Here is a 17,587-nt window from a genome sequence, read left to right as displayed (position 1 = left end):
TACAAGTTTCTTTGTCATTAACATTATATTAGGTAAAAGTTTCTGATAAAAAGTTGCCATGATTGGTGGAAATTTACTAGCCTTAGGCTAGTTGACTGCAGGAATTTCAAACATGGTATACATACACCGTACATGTATTAATTTCAAGTTTAACATAAAGTTTTAAATAGTTATTTTTTCTCCTACATTTTTTGAAAATTTTTTTATCATATCTTTAGAGAATAAAGTCTGTGTTCATATTAATATTAATAGTGTAAGTGTGATGGCCACTAATGGGTATGATTGCACCATACTACACCTGTGTAGAATATTTACACCTTATAATCAAGTGAAATTGGGTGTAGTGTAGCATATTCAATATGGAGGTCAAAATTTCAACTAGCTGAGGGGATCCTATTTGCAGAAGATTTTTTTTAAAAATATTGTTGCAATTGTGAAATTTAAAAAAAAAATTCATTTAAAAACTAAACATTTTAATCAAGTGCGCCCAAAATTAATCTTGTAGCGCTATCGTAATGAAAGTTTTGTAAAAGTTTGTTTTAAATTGTCTTCCAATTGATTATCTCACAGAACCTGAGGAGAAAGATGTCAAGTTCAAGGCTGAGGACATTTACAATAACCGCTTCCTGCCCGATGACGACGACACTGACGAAGAGGATGATGATGAGTCGTCTCCCTTTGAGAGAATGATTAAAAAGATGACAGACATCTCCCCCAATAATGATGGCATGGTGTACAAAAAAATCATGCAGCAGGGAAGTGGGAATTTCGTACCAGAGGGAGCCATTGTCAGAAGTGAGAGCTTTAGTCTGAATCCCATTCAATAATTTATTATTATTTTATCGTCCCCCACTTGAAAAGTGGGGATATTAATTTGGGTCTGTCCGTCCGTCTGTCAGTCTGTCCGTCCGTCTTTCTATCTGTCTGTAACGCTTTCGTTTCCACACGACATCTCGATAACCCTTTGAGCTTTCGCAATGAAATTTTGCATAGCAACTTCCTATGGAGTAAAGAAGAACCCTATTGATTTTTAGGTCAAAAGTTCAAAGGTCAAGGTCATAAATTTGCAAATTCTGTCTGTTATAACACTTTCGTTTCCACGCGATATCTCGAGAACCATTTGAGCTTTTGCAATGAAATTTTACAGAACAACTCCCAAAGGCCTAAGGAAGACCCCTATTGATTTTGAGGTCAAAAGGTCAAAGTTCAAGGTCGTAAATTTATACATTCTGTCTGTGTGTAACACTTTCGTTTCCAAGCGATTTTTGAAGAAGATTTTGAACTTTTGCAATGTAATTCTCTACCAAAACTCCCTAGGACCTCTCTCACCCCCTCAAAGTGTCCCGCCCCGTTGTTTTATTAGTATTGTATTACATGTCACTATTTTTAGCACAGGGGCATGAGAAAAGTTATTACGTATAAAACAGGTTTTCGGCGGACTTCATATTCTTATTACATCTATCAGAACTGTTTGACAAAGGCTTAATTAGACACCATGCATTGTGTAAAATTTTGACAATATCGAATGAAATATATACATGTATCTGAGTTCATGTTTGCATATAATTTTCGCCAATGTATAGCGGTTCCTTGGTCTAGTTGTAAGTCTCTCGCTCCAAATGTGAGAGGTCCCGGGTTCGATTCCCGGAAGATCCATTTTCTTTTTTTTCCGAAATACTTTTTTTTACTAAATGATAGTATTCAGCATGTGAAATGAAAAATTTATGAGGTCTGGCTTGTACAAACTTATAAGATCATCATTACCGTGTGATAAATATTCCACATAGTAAAGAATAAGCAATCAAATCTTTATATCCACATTGGCATATTTTATTTGCTTCGGTATACATGTATACATTTAATAATTCTACAAATTCAGTCAGGGGGATCCAACCCCCCCCCCTCCCCCCGAACTGTGCATGGTTTACTTTTTTCCGAAGCGGGGGACACAAATTCTCTGAATTAGCTTGTTTAAATAGTAAGAAATGTAAGATCATGATGAAAACACATGAGTTGATTCATTATTATGTCTTGGAATTCATTTTACAGCTGAGTAAATTGCTATAGAACTCTACAGATGTCCTATAGTAATATGTCTGTCTGTCAGATATCAATTTTCCGGATCACATTTTCTTTATTTCCCAATCTGGCTCTTTCTTTACCTACATAGCACCCATGGCCTATGGGTAGTTGGTGTGCAGTGACTTTAATACTTATAAGTAAAAGGTCAATTAAAAAAAAAACAGGGCATACTTTCTCTCCCTTTGCTCGTACTTTATCCCTAGAGTGACCATTGGTAGTTGTTGTGGAATGACCTATTATTGTTTGGTCAGAGGTCATTCATAACAGATTTCTGAGAAAAATCCCTCTCCAAAATGTATTCTCCCTTCTCTTTACTGAAGTTTACTCTTCTGTTTGCCCTGTTTGAATCATAATCATACTTCATTTTTGGGAAGTGCCTTTGAGTAAAACAGTGACATTAAACTACTGGTATTTTTTTTTTAATCAAATGTCAAGGCCATAACAGAACAGTGGAAAATCATTGTCCAAAGCATACAATCTCCCTGGCCCCTACCTCACCCAAAGTTTGCCATTGGGTAAGATGTAAATCCAAGGTCAAGCTCAGATTTCAGTCCTGCATATGTCTGTTTCACCCTAATGTCCTATGACAAAAGAAAAAGATAAAAGAAGGGAACTGTGAGATGGGCAACCATCTCACTTAAATTCCAATTTTTGTAAAAAAAAAATTAGATAGGAAAAAATAGTTGGATAATAATGAAAAAAATGCATTTTTAACATTTTCTGCCTTTTATATTCGATGATACTGTATGCATTGTGAATTTATTTACATAGTCCATTACAATGCTTTTCTGGAATTTGGAGACGAACCATTTGATTCCACACGATTGAGAAACTGCCCTCAGAAAGTCAAGTTACAAACAGGTAATGATCAACAGTTTATAATGTACATCACATTAAAGCATGATGTTCTTCTTAAATTAATAAAGCTTTTTTATCCTCTTTTTTTCCGTAAGTATGATGAATAATATGTATGAAAGATTATTGTAAGACTTCTTTTCCAAAGTATATTTTCTTTAACTACTATGTGATTGTCTTTGTCGACAAGCTACAACATGACATTCTTTCTTCAAGTATGATTTTGCAGTGTAATTGTTACTCAGAAACTTCTAGAGAAATTGGGACTCCAATTAAAAAGTAAAAAAGAACTTTTTTCCTGATCATTATGTTTATACAACAGGTGGTATGATTCTTGGTCTGGACTGGGCGGTGTCTACCATGAAGAAGGGGGAGCTGGCTCGTATCATCATCAGACCGCAGTACGCTTACGGAGAAATGGGAACACCCCCCAGGATACCTAAAGATGCCACAGGTGAGACAAGTGATTATTACCTGATTGTTCTATAAAAAAAAAAACCTGTACTATTTAGGAATGTACATTTATATTTGTATGTGCAGGACTCAAATATTAGATAACAAATTATCCACATTTAAAGAGAATGCAGGCATTTCATATTAGCAATGAATCAATATTTTTCGTAGAAGCAATGAATCATTATTTTTTGAAATAGTCTCGTAACTGCAACGATGTGTGCAAACAAGTTGAGTAAAGCATGTTGGTCAAGTATTTATACTTGTATGATTCACTGTATGTAGTTCTCTGTGGTTTAATATGACTTAATGTTACATTTTGATGATACTTTCTATTATATAAGTGTTTTATAATTAATATTTATAGCGAGCGCAGCGAGCGTCGCGAAGCGACGCTCGCGAAGCGAGCTCAATAGACTAACGTGTAAGAACAGAGGAAATTCGGATTGAAATCTGTACATACGTCAGCCAAATTTCTCTGTGCAACATTCCCAGAATTCCTGCACTACCCAATGTCCTTTGCGCGAATATTGCCGAATAAATAAATAAATAATAACGTAAAGCATATATCAGACTTTCAGTTTGTAGAAATCTTTCAAAGAAACAAGAAATAACTCTGCAATGTTTTTCGACAAAAATTGCACTAGTTCTATAGTTTCAAACAGACGCTCGGCTGTCTCCGTAAGCTCCGACGAGCTTTGTGACGTCGTATGACGTCACAGCTAGTCGAGATATCTCGTGTGGCTTGACGTTCGAAGTGGCTGATCTCAAGTGTTTTTGATGGTACAAATGCGCTCGCCCCAACGGTCACACCGTAAAACATATTATGCAGGACTGTTTAAGAATTCTCTTTGGTTGAAGTCATAATTTTTGGTATGCGTATAATATTAACATGTATATTTTATAAACTGCTTCAAAGAGAGTAAACTGATTTGTTACTTGATAGTGATGTATGAAGTGGAGCTGCTGAACTATGTAGAACATGGTGGAGTGGATGACATAGAACTATTGTCTGAGGTTACTACACTACCCCTTCAAAGGAGAGGGGGTTTACTGTGTTACGCTTGTGTGTCTGTTGATTTTAGAACACTCTTTTTTTAGCTCACCTCAACGAAGTTTGGGGAGCTTATGTAATACCCTCGGCGTCGGCGTCCCGGGTTAAGGTTAAGTTTTTTGGAGCAGTTTTCTTTTTTAAGTACTTCTATGTCCTATATTGATTAGACATGCATGGAAGATGTTTCTAGTGTGTTTTATTGTACCAGTCAAAGTTTCAGATGCTGCAATTTCAGCAAAGGAATGACCAGGTTAATGTTTTTGGAGTAGGTTAGCATTTTTGGTGCAGTTTTTGGTGTAGGTCTCATTTCCGAGTAACTAAAAGCCCTATGTTGACCAAACTTGCATGGATGGTACATCTTAGGATGCACACTACCAGGCTTGCTTCGGATGCTGAATCTGACCTACATTTTCCGGTTGAGTGAAAGTGAAAGTTTTTGGTGCAGGTTTCATTTCCAAGGCACTATGAGCGCTATAATGACCAAACTTGCATGGATGATACATCTTAGGATGCACACTACCAGGCTTGCTTTGGATGCTGAATCTGACCTACATTTTCTGGATGAGTGAACAGGTTAAAGTTTTTGGTGCAGGATTCATTTCCAAGTAACTTTGAGCCCTTTAATGACCAAACTTGCATGGATGGTACATTAAAGGGTACATTCTACTAGGCTGGCTTCGGATGCTAAATTTGACCTACTTTTTCTGGATTAATGAAAAGGTTAAATTTTTATGCAGGTTTCATTTCTAAGTAACTTATAATGAACCCTATGTTGTGCAAACTCGCATGGATGATACATCTTAGGATGCACACTACTGGACTTGCTCCGGATGCTGACATACATTTTCCAGATAATAGACCAGGTAAAAGTTATGGGTGCATGTCTATTACCAAGAAACTACAAGGCTTATATAAACCAAACTTGCCCAAATGATGCATCAAGGGATGAAATTTCTCAAACTTGCTTCAGATGCTGGATTTTAATCACATTTTCATGATGAAGAACTAGTTTGAAGTATTTATAAAGGTCTATTCCAACGTATCACATCAAAATTGCATAAATTTTGCATTTTTGGATGTACACTTTTTGTTGGTTAATTGTGTGACTTTGCCTTATTTAAGACAACATTCGTTGAGGTGAGCTCTGTAATCTCTGATTACCTATGTTTAGGAATGCCATATGTGGAATTCATTTTTGTACAAATCTGATGTCAAATTTCCTATTAAGCTGTGCATACCAATATCCTGGTAACTTACTACTCGAGGCAGATGCTTGAAATTTTAGCACTGTCTTGGTAGGCATGCTATATGTTGGGAATCATTTTTGTATAAATTGCCTGTTCCATTTACATCAGAGTGGGGTTATTACTGGTTTGCATTGACTCACAGACTTCATGTTGTATAAATGATACAGAGCAATTAATGAATTATTTGAGGTAATTGATTTAAAAATAAAAATGCTGTGAAAAATTTATGAGAAACAGTTATTTTGTAAATCAGAAAAAAATTGGCTGTGTAATTTTTTTTGAAGAATAGACCATGCCATAAAATATTGTGAATATATATTGTAGGAGGAAAGACAGCAGATTCCTTTTGATGATTTACTGAAAGCCTGTAAATCTTACAAACAGGTGAGTAATAATAATACTGATTCACTGAAAGCCTGTAAATCTTACAAACAGGCAAGTATTAAATAATAACATTGATTTACTAAGGGCTTATAAATCTTACAAACAGGTGAGTAATAATAATACTGATTTACTGAAAGCCTGAAAATCTTACTACAAAAAGTGAGTAATAATAATACTGATTTACTGAAAGCCTGTAAGTCTTTACAAACAAGTGAGTAATAATAATACTGATTTACTGAAAGCCTGTAAATCTTACAAAAAGTGAGTAGACTTTATTTTTTGATTGCATGATCAGTTGATTACCTAATATTGCAGAATATTCTCTTACATTTATTTCAAAATCCCACTTTCCCCAAAAGTTGTCAAACTTATCTAAAACCTACACATTTTATTGACATGATTAAATTTTGTAAGAATTTTATTGCATGGCAATAACTATTTTAAAAAAAAAAGTGTCAGAATATGTACATTGAAATAAATAGTTTCACAAAACAGAGTTCTTGAAATCTTTTTTTCACTGTCAGTCATTTGGACCGACTGCCAAGTGTAGTTTGTCAGTCCAGACAGATTTCTACCAGTCCAAAATAAATTCAATAAAAACATGAAAATTGTATTTTAATATCAATAAACACGGCGTCTATAAACAATGCACACTTCTTACCCTAGCGCCGTCAACAAACTTGTTTTAACAGTTTACCAATCAGAGTTACTGTAATAGTTTGGCACTAGTTAGAATAATCTGTATCTCGGAAATAATTGCAGAATCGCTCCCAAACGAATTTGAAGTATACAAAAGGATTTGCACTGGAAATAACTTCAAAATTAATTACAACAAACCTTATTTAGGTCGCGTATGCCTTTAAACGTAAAAATTGATCTAAATAAAGACGATAATACAACTAATTTTCTTTACGTTTTTTCTCGCTTCGGAACTCTCTGGAATCTTCGTAGAAAATTTAATGTACTGAGTTCGAGTTATTGCCCGTGTTTATTTTGCTACATAGTGAATATACGGAACAAATTCTATCATTAAAACGGGTCCGTAGGACATTTATCATTTTAAGGATAGAACATTCTCTCTAAATTGGCACTTGTATTAATCGAGAAGCCATTGCAAGATGCAGAAAAGCTTTTGAAAGATTACGATCGGTCGATTTAGTAAGATTTTCGCAAGTTCCTCTGTCAACACCGTCCGGTCATTTGGACTGACACAGAACGCAAAGTAATCGGTCCTTGGCTCTTTTTATCGGTTTTGCCGACAGGACCGAAAGATTTCAAGAACTCTGCAAAACATCCAAAATCCCCTTCAAGTTTGTTAATTCAGAGTAAATTATAAATACACCAGTACCTAGGATTGTGAAGCCAATAGAAAAAGCTTATTAAGAAGATACGGTAGTTTTGATGGATATATATCTACATCACTAGTACATGTAGTACATGGATATTTTTTGATTTGTTCAGAAGATTATATTTTTTAGAAATTCTTTTTTTTCCCACAGGAAGCAAAACTACAGTTTGCTAGTTCAAGTTTCAGAAGAGCTGCTATGTATTACAATAAGGTAAATTACAGAAGCGTAAAATACGTTTTCTTACAACACTTGAAACAAACAAAACCTGTGAAATTGTTTACTTTAAAAACTTCCTTGCTGAAAACTGATGGCAACCATTAAATAGACATTGACAGAATTTTAAATAACTTTTGGGAAAAACAAATAAAATAGGGGAGAAAAATCCTGTAAAAATTTGCACCCATCTTGTGTGAAGTTGACTTGCATTATTTTACCAATTGTTTGAATTAAATTTTTACCCAATGTTGACAAAGTCAAGATGAGTTTGTGATGTGCTTCCTATTATTAGTCATGGGATAGGTAGATTCCTATAAAATAATAAAGACTTTACAGGAAAAAAAAATACATGAATGATGCATTAGGGGACCTGCTTTGGATGATGAGTCTGATCTTATATTTTCAAATGAGTAAAAAGGTGTTGAATTTTTGTAAAAAGCCCCTTTACAAGTAAACATAAGATTTATCCTGCATAAACTTGCATGGATAATATATCTAGAGATGTTCACTACCACACTTGCTTCATATGCTTTATTAGACATGTACTTCATTTGACAGACATTTTTCTGATTATTACCAGTTTAAACATTATAATAAAATAATTGCCATTCCAAAGTAACAATACGTCCTTCTCAGACCAAAACAAACGCATTTAGAGAACCACTCTACCAGAAAATTCATTTGATGTGAGACATGTCTTATTTGTTGATTACACTCAAAGAGGTCATCTTTGATTTCTTACACATGTACATGTATTTCTATTGGTGATTAATCTATGAAAATGATAATCGTTTAGTACTCTGGGACTTCTTAATTTTGCATGAAAATGTATAAACCTGGTTGTAGGCTGTTAGAATGCTAGAGAGGGCCCTGTATGTTATATTGTGTTATACATGGTTGTAGACTGTTATATTAAGTTATACATGGTTGTAGACTGTTATATTAAGTTATACATGGTTGTAGGCTGTTATAGTGTTATACATGGTTGTAGGCTGTTATATTGTGTTATACATGGTTGTAGGCTATTATATTGAGTTATACATGGTTGTAGGCTGTTATATTGTGTTATACATGGTTGTAGGCTGTTAGAATGCTGGAGAGGGCCCATCTTAAAGATGAGGAGGAAGAAGACAAGCATCAGAAGCTACTGCTCCAGCTCTACCTGAACCTGGCTACATGTTGTACCAAAATGGCGGAACCCAAACGCTGCATCAAGTGGTGCAAGAAGGCCCTGGAGATTTGTCATGGAGACAAAACAGCAAAGATCAAAGCCCTCTACCATTATGGCAAGGTAAAGTGACACACCCCCCCTCCAAAGACCAAAGCTCTGTACCATTACGGCAAGGTAAACTGACACCCCCTCCAAAATCAAAGCCCTGTACCATTACGGCAAGGTAAAGTGACACCCCCCTCCAATCAAAGTACTCAGAAGTACAGATAGCCGGGCTCATTTACAGAGTAGAATGGATTTTTTACATGAATCACGTTTATATTCTGATGAAAAAATTATTTTAAAACTATCAATATAAATGATAAGACACTGACAGTGAGCTTTTCAATCCTAATACCACGGTCCGATTTTGTCAGAATCAGAATTAATCTGGTACAAACAGGCCAGTCTGGTATCCCTCTGTGTGCTTTACCTCGTATGTGTAGAGAACTACGGTAACACTGATTATCAAAAATCCTTATGCTAATGAACTGTGTTCTTTGACTTATGAAGTTTTCAAAGTCATTACTACTAATGTTTATTTTGTATAGATAAAACCTCATTTTATTTTTGTTGCTTTATTTACCGTTTGTGTTATCTCAAAAGCGGTTGAGAGTAAGAACTATATTTTTGCAAGTAACTTTAAAATGGCGACTATGGGGTTAACATCCTGCCTTGAACAGAGTGTACTTGACCAATTAAAGCCTAGCTTTCAGTACTTTCAGTACTTTAATTAACGTTAGGAAATAGCACTTGAGGGGATTGTCGGCAATTGGTCTTTGAGCAATAAGCCCGGCTAAAAATCAAAGCCCTGTATCATTACGGCAAGGTAAAGTGCCCCCCCCCCCTCCAAAGATCAAAGCCCTGTATCATTATGGCAAGGTAAAGTGACACCCCCCTCCTCCAAAGATCAAAGCCCTGTATCATTAAGGCAAGGTAAAGTGACACCCCCCTCCTCCAAAGATCAAAGCCCTGTATCATTAAGGCAAGGTAAAGTGACACCCCCCCCCCCAACCTCCAAAGATCAAAGCCCTGTATCATTATGGCAAGGTAAAGAGAGAGACCAGCAAAGATCAAAGCCTGCACCATTACTGCAAGGTAAAGTGCCCCCCCCCTGCAGGATGACTTCTGTAATTGCAGATGTTTGGCAATTTAAAAAAAATCACAGTTCTAATAATATTTATAGAACTTCAATATAAATTTTTTAACCATGTTTTACTTAGAAAAAATCTGATGATTGAAATGAGTAAAATGACAGGTTGGCAAGTAGGAGGATGACTGCCAAAAACGTACATCATTTGTCCGGTTAATATCTCATAGGGTTAAGATAGGTCATAAAAAAGATCCTAAGAATGTGCCATTATCCTGATACAAGGTCACTGTAACAAGTTCAAGGGCACTGTTAGAAAAAAAGAGATAAATTTATAACAAGTCAACAATTTTCCTATGGAGAACTGTTGTCCAGATTTTACTCAAGGCCAGACTAGATGATGCCGCTTACTCACAGCGCCTCTAAAGTGTAACCCAACCCCCAACCCCCCTTGAACAGAGTGTACTCGACCAATTAAAGCCCAGCTTTCAGTACTTTCAGTACTTTAATTGACGTTAGGAAATAGCATTGGGTGAGGGGATTGTTAATGTCTTTTCCTTTATTTTGAAGTGGTTACTAAATGCTTTCTTGTTACAGGCCCTCCACAACCAGTCCTATTTTGATCAGGCTGAGGAGAAACTTAAACAAGCCCAGAGACTGAACAGTGGAAACGCATCTGTCAATAGCGAACTAGCTGCTCTGGAGAGGTACGGTGAAATATCCTAAATCTAGGTTCTAATGTTAACTTAATTGTACTGATAGTAATGTCATAGTTTGTTTTTGGAAGAATACTTACTACTACATTGATTATTGGGGTGAATACAGTAGTTATCTTAGTGAAATTTTGAAGCAAGATCTATTTTCAAACATATACAGTTCATATTTCATGTAGATGTATTTTATTAACAGATCTAGACAGAAATTTAGGATGGTGGAGAGAGAGACCTGTAGAAGGATGTTTTCCCAGCCCAAGGGAATCACTGATGACGGTACGGCTTTTATCTACATCTCATCAGAAAAACTGTTTCTGTCAGAGTGAATGTTTGCATGGAAAACATTTTTTTGCTTTTATTGCTCAAAAATTAGGGATACTTTATTAGTCTACATAGTCCTCAGATATTAAAAAAATTACCACCAAACTTCAAATATTAAATCTTCAGAGAAAGATAAAGAGAACAAGAGGCATCAGGAAGCGGAGGAGAGGTGTATGGAAGTGTCGGAAAAATTCCGCCAAGATGCCATCAGATATCTCAGGTGTGTGAATCTTGATTACATGAAGTAGACAAATGCATGTTCTTTATAGTACATGATTCTTTTTTGAAAACTTTTTTTCAAAATAAGGGTTTATTTGTTAATGAGTAAAACTTGTTGTTTTTCAAGTGACTTTAAAAATGACCCTGACAAAACAGAGATTCCATTCACGTCCTTTAAGCTGACATTTGGGGAGATAGCGTGTATGGTAGAGGAAGCTGACAGATTGGGTCTCAAAGCTGTGGAAGTGGGCAGTGTAAGTATGACCATCATACAAATAATCTAGGGAAGTCGGACTATCATATACATCAGCAGTGTAAGTATTGTAAATAAGATAGGGAAGTCAGACTATTATATACCTCAGCAATGTAAGTAATATAAATAATGTAGGGAAGTCGGACTATCACGTACCTCAGCAGTGTAAGTATTATAAATAATGTAGGGAAGTCAGACTATCACGTACCTCAGCAGTGTAAGTATTATAAATAATGTAGGGAAGTCGGACTATTATATACATCAGCAGTGTAAGTATTGTAAATAATCTAGGGAAGTCGGACTATCATATACATCAGCAGTGTAAGTACTATAAATAATGTAGGGAAGTCGGACTATCATATACATCAGCAGTGTAAGTATTGTAAATAATCTAGGGAAGTCGGACTATCATATACATCAGCAGTGTAAGTATTGTAAATAATCTAGGGAAGTCGGACTATTATATACATCAGCAGTGTAAGTATTATAAATAATGTAGGGAAGTCGGACTATCACATACCTCAGCAGTGTAAGTATTATAAATAATGTAGGGAAGTCGGACTATCACGTACCTCAGCAGTGTAAGTATTGTAAATAATGTAGGGAAGTCGGACTATCACGTACCTCAGCAGTGTAAGTATTATAAATAATGTAGGGAAGTCGGACTATCATATACATCAGCAGTGTAAGTATTATAAATAATGTAGGGAAGTTGGACTATCACATACCTCAGCAGTGTAAGTATTATAAATAATGTAGGGAAGTCGGACTATCATATACATCAGCAGTGTAAGTACTATAAATAATGTAGGGAAGTCGGACTATCATATACATCAGCCTCAGCAGTGTAAGTTTTATAAATAATGTAGGGAAGTCGGACTATCACATACCTCAGCAGTGTAAGTATTATAAATAATGTAGGGAAGTTGGACTCTCATATAACTCAGCAGTGTAAGTATTATAAATAATGTAGGGAAGTCGGACTATCACGTACCTCAGCAGTGTAAGTATTGTAAATAATGTAGGGAAGTTGGACTATCACATACCTCAGCAGTGTAAGTATTATAAATAATGTAGGGAAGTCGGACTATCACGTACCTCAGCAGTATAAGTTTTATAAATAATGTAGGGAAGTCGGACTATCACGTACCTCAGCAGTGTAAGTTTTATAAATAATGTAGGGAAGTCGGACTATCACATACCTCAGCAGTGTAAGTATTATAAATAATGTAGGGAAGTCGGACTATCACTTACCTCAGCAGTGTAAGTATTATAAATAATGTAGGGAAGTCGGACTATCACCTCAGCAGTGTAAGTTTTATAAATAGTACCTCAGCAGTGTAAGTATTATAAATAATGTAGGGAAGTCGGACTATCACATACCTCAGCAGTGTAAGTATTATAAATAATGTAGGGAAGTTGGACTATCACGTACCTCAGCAGTGTAAGTATTATAAATAATGTAGGGAAGTTGGACTATCACGTACCTCAGCAGTGTAAGTATTGTAAATAATGTAGGGAAGTCGGCACTAAGTCACGTACTCAGCAGTGTAAGTTTTATAAATAATGTAGGGAAGTCGGACTATCACGTACCTCAGCAGTGTAAGTATTATAAATAATGTAGGGAAGTTGGACTATCACGTACCTCAGCAGTGTAAGTATTATAAATAATGTAGGGAAGTTGGACTCTCATATAGCTCAGCAGTGTAAGTATTATAAATAATGTAGGGAAGTCGGACTATCACATACCTCAGCAGTGTAAGTATTATAAATAATGTAGGGAAGTTGGACTCTCATATAACTCAGCAGTGTAAGTATTATAAATAATGTAGGGAAGTCAGACTATCACATACCTCAGCAGTGTAAGTTTTATAAATAATGTAGGGAAGTCGGACTATCACGTACCTCAGCAGTGTAAGTATTATAAATAATGTAGGGAAGTTGGACTCTCATATAGCTCAGCAGTGTAAGTATTATAAATAATGTAGGGAAGTCGGACTATCACATACCTCAGCAGTGTAAGTTTTATAAATAATGTAGGGAAGTCGGACTATTATATACCTCAGCAGTGTAAGTATTATAAATAATGTAGGGAAGATGGACTATCACATACCTCAGCAGTGTAAGTATTATAAATAATGTAGGGAAGTCGGACCATCACGTACCTCAGCAGTGTAAGTATTATAAATAATGTAGGGAAGTCGGACTATCACATACCTCAGCAGTGTAAGTTTTATAAATAATGTAGGGAAGTCGGACTATCACGTACCTCTGCAGTGTAAGTATTATAAATAATGTAGGGAAGTTGGACTCTCATATAACTCAGCAGTGTAAGTATTATAAATAATGTAGGGAAGTCGGACTATCACATAACTCAGCAGTGTAAGTATTATAAATAATGTAGGGAAGTCGGACTGTCACATACCTCAGCAGTATAAGTATTATAAATAATGTAGGGAAGTTGGACTCTCATATACCTCAGCATTGTAAGTATTATAAATAATGTAGGGAAGTCGGACTATCAGTAAGTTTTTAATGTAGGGAAGTTATATACCTCAGCAGTGTAAGTATTATAAATAATGTAGGGAAGTTGGATTATAAATAATGTAGGGAAGTTGGACCTCAGCATTGTAAGTATTATAAATAATGTAGGGAAGTCGGACTATTATATACCTCAGCAGACCTCAGCAGTGTAGGTATTATAAATAACGTAGGGAAGTTGGACTATTATATACCTCAGCAGTGTAAGTATTATAAATAATGTAGGGAAGTCGGACCATCACGTACCTCAGCAGTGTAAGTATTATAAATAATGTAGGGAAGTCGGACTATCACATACCTCAGCAGTGTAAGTATTATAAATAATGTAGGGAAGTCGGACTATCATATTCCTCAGCAGTGTAAGTATGACAATCATACAAATAATTTAGGGACTATCTTATACATCGCTAGTATAAGTATTATATAAGGGAGTCTTACCATAATATAAGTAATAAGGATTTACCTGGGCTCTGGCTTCAAGTCCAGTAGCTGATCACCATGTCCGTGAGGAGATTCATTGATACCTTGATATCTGATCCACCTATCTCTGGCGATATATTTCTTTTTTTTCATTGCAGGGACAGAACTCAAAAATCAAAATAGTGAAGAGGAGAAGTCAGGATAATTACTGATAAACTTACTGATGGAACATACCACAATGTGTTCAATACTCATACAGACAGAAATCTGGTCGAAGGATGACTTTGACTGATTCAATGGTTATATGTATCATTCAGTACCATTAATGGCAGAGTAGCCATTGTTTTGTATTGAATTTGGAATGTTTGACTTTTGACCCCCGTTAAGTTTTTATTTGTTTATGGTTGTGTAAACTTGTGCAGCTACTGGTATTTCTGTCATTCTTTGACTCTAGATAATAATATTGGCTGAACAGAACAAATTCTTGGAACATTGAGTATTACTTCACAGGAATCTTCAGCCATTTAATTATTTGGGAATTTTATTTTACTTTGTTAGATCAACACTATTTGTACTTTTAGTAGCTTTATTACCTGTAGATAATTTGTACCAGTTTTAGATATGTATATTTACTGAATCTTATTCTAGTTTCTGGGATTTTCATTGTGTGGTTGTACATGTACCATTCTGAACAGATCTGAAAGAATGTAGATTAAAGGTTAACGTAAATTTAGTTTTAAAAAAGAAACAAGAACTAAAAGAAGGAGAAATATAACAAAGTTTTTGAGTTGCTATTTACTTTTAAAAATGTAACATTTCTTTCAGATATGATGCAATGTAGTCATGAAGGGAAAAAATTAAAAGGCTTATGCAGGTTTAGGTTCAATTACCTTTAAGAACATCTAGTTTTCAAAAAGAAACAAAAAACATGAATGAGGTGAAAGGGAAAAAATTCTTTGGAAAATCAGTAGCATATTGTATCTCTAGTCATTATAAAAATTGTATTGTTAAAGTGTTTATTTGTCAAATTACTTGTCTATGACAGATCTGTTTTTACCTGTCAAAGTTTCTGAAACCCAGGTAGGGTGGTTTTGGTTACATTTTCATTAATCCTTTGCATTTTTGATATAATTGCAAAAGGTAGCAAAACCTTATAAATGTGTTCTTGATACAGAAATTTTGATATTTTTATTATCATTTTATTAATAAATTCAATTTTTTTGTATGTTAATTTTTTTTGTGTTTCGAATATTTTGTTTTGCTGTTTTCAAGGCAGCATAGTGTACATATACGTTCAAATCATAGTTTTTCAAATGATATTCCTTGTATTTATTTACATCAGTGCGTTTGATATATATATATATATATATATATATATATATATATATATATATATATATATATGTCCAGATGGTGACGCCAAAGTCCGATGGTCTCGCCAAACCCCGATGGTCTGCGCCAAACCCCGATGGTTCGCTGTCTTTACGGACGCCAAAGTCCGATGGTCACGCCAAAATCCGATGGCTCGTTTCCTATGAGACACGTTGCGCTAAAGTCGATGGTCTGATACGCCAAAACATTTATGACGTCACAGAAGTCCAAGATTATGACGTTGTCCGGTTGTGTATTTTATTGATTTTACTTATTGTTTTCACTTAATTAGGGTTAATCCTGAATTTAAGTTTATTGGATTGATTTTTTTTTTCTTTTTTGGAGGGTGAAATAAAACGAATAAACATTTTTCCGATAATCAAATCAAGATGTGTTTGTTTAATATTTATTTGTAATATCTTACACTTGATGCTCCCCAGTATGGCACCACAGGAAAGATTTGGCGTGACCATCGGACTTTGGAAACTTTGGAGTCCTACATATATATATATATATATATATATATATATATATATATATATATTTTTTTTTTTTTTTTTTTTTTAATTTGTCCAGACATAGACTTGTCAAAGAGATTATGCTGCCTTTCCTGAATTTGTTTAGAGGGTGAAATAAAACCCAAAGTGTGTTTGTGAGGGTTTTTTCTCAAATTAAATATATTGGTACAAGAAATACATTTGAGAAATATGAAGTCATTAGTATCGTCTCTCCAAAAGTTATGGCTAATGATAAAGGTTTTGGAAAGGTAAGTCCAAGGGTCAAAGTTCTTGTTATCAAATGAAAGGTCTTGTAACAAAGATTAAATATGTGAAGCGGAAAAGCCGTAGCCCTAATCCTTCAAAAATTATGGTCAAAGTTATGGTCAAGGTCTTTTTAAAAAGTAGGTTAATCTCCAAGATCAAAGGGTCATAGTTGGTATCCAATGAAAGGTATTGCCACAAAGAATACATATATGAAGTATGAAAGTCCTAGCACCAACCATTCAAAAGTTATGGCTGAAGTAAAAGTTTGGAAGAAATACGCACTCGATTCCGGCGTACATTTTGCAACCATTTAATTGAATATAAATGACAATTTGACCATAAATTCTTTGTTTAATACAAAGAATAGTTCAATAAAAATTGATGAATTGTCTTGATACCAGTGCTAAATACTAGTAGTAAATTATCCAGCTCCAGCTTGCCCAACTCCAGCTCTTGAAAAAAGGGTACGTGGTAGACGATATTTCCCATGGAAATCGGACTTTCAAGCATCACCTTATTTTGAAATAGTCTTGGGTGTGATTAAATGTTCCTTATACCTTTTCTTATGTTTTAGGCAAATAAATAAAACATAAATATATTAATAAATATAACGTTTCAGTTTTAAATCGCTTTGAAATTGGTGGAAAATAAGCATTTTTGTCGTTTTTTGCCAATAAGCATATGTTTCCCCCCGTGAAACACAAAAAGCTTTGGTATGAATTTGTGAAATAACAGTCCATATTACCTGTAAAAAGGATTTTTTGTGTCATGGGGGGGGGGGAATGTTTTAGAAATGTTTTTCGTTATTTCTATAGTGAAAAACACAAGTTTTACCAAAATTTTAGATTTATCTCTCTTTGTTTTCCCAAATAAGTAATGTTTTATGAAAATCCATGTAATTATCTGTAAAATATATTTTAAAATAATCGAATTTGTTAACTTTTGAAAATTGACTTAGAGGTAGGCGGGAGAACAATACTATCGTTCGCAGTTCTTTTTGGTGTTAAAGTGTGACAAACTACAAGGTACCGTAATTTCTTCTTTG

The 17,587-nt window shown here is 34.8% G+C and overlaps 1 protein-coding gene across 1 annotated transcript; it reads left to right on the top strand.

Annotated features, from left to right (window-relative positions):
• Nucleotides 1–570: 570 nt before the first annotated feature.
• LOC134230617 (inactive peptidyl-prolyl cis-trans isomerase FKBP6-like) lies at nucleotides 571–15,638 on the top strand (the record flags this gene model as incomplete). Its single annotated transcript, XM_062712455.1, has 12 exons — nucleotides 571–795; nucleotides 2,854–2,943; nucleotides 3,260–3,391; nucleotides 4,337–4,407; nucleotides 6,016–6,075; nucleotides 7,575–7,634; nucleotides 8,722–8,931; nucleotides 10,538–10,647; nucleotides 10,850–10,929; nucleotides 11,101–11,194; nucleotides 11,321–11,447; nucleotides 14,566–15,638. Coding segments are annotated over 12 exons (1,313 nt in total), but the record flags the coding sequence as incomplete, so codon positions are not given.
• Nucleotides 15,639–17,587: the final 1,949 nt, after the last annotated feature.

This window comes from Saccostrea cucullata, unplaced genomic scaffold, assembly GCF_032062105.1.
Source record: "Saccostrea cucullata isolate Sc308-1 unplaced genomic scaffold, CSIRO_AGI_Scuc_v1 ctg4098, whole genome shotgun sequence".
Taxonomy (NCBI): Eukaryota; Metazoa; Mollusca; class Bivalvia; order Ostreida; family Ostreidae; genus Saccostrea; species Saccostrea cuccullata.
Note: the sequence above shows the minus strand (reverse complement) of the source record. Positions and strands in the feature narration are given on the sequence as shown.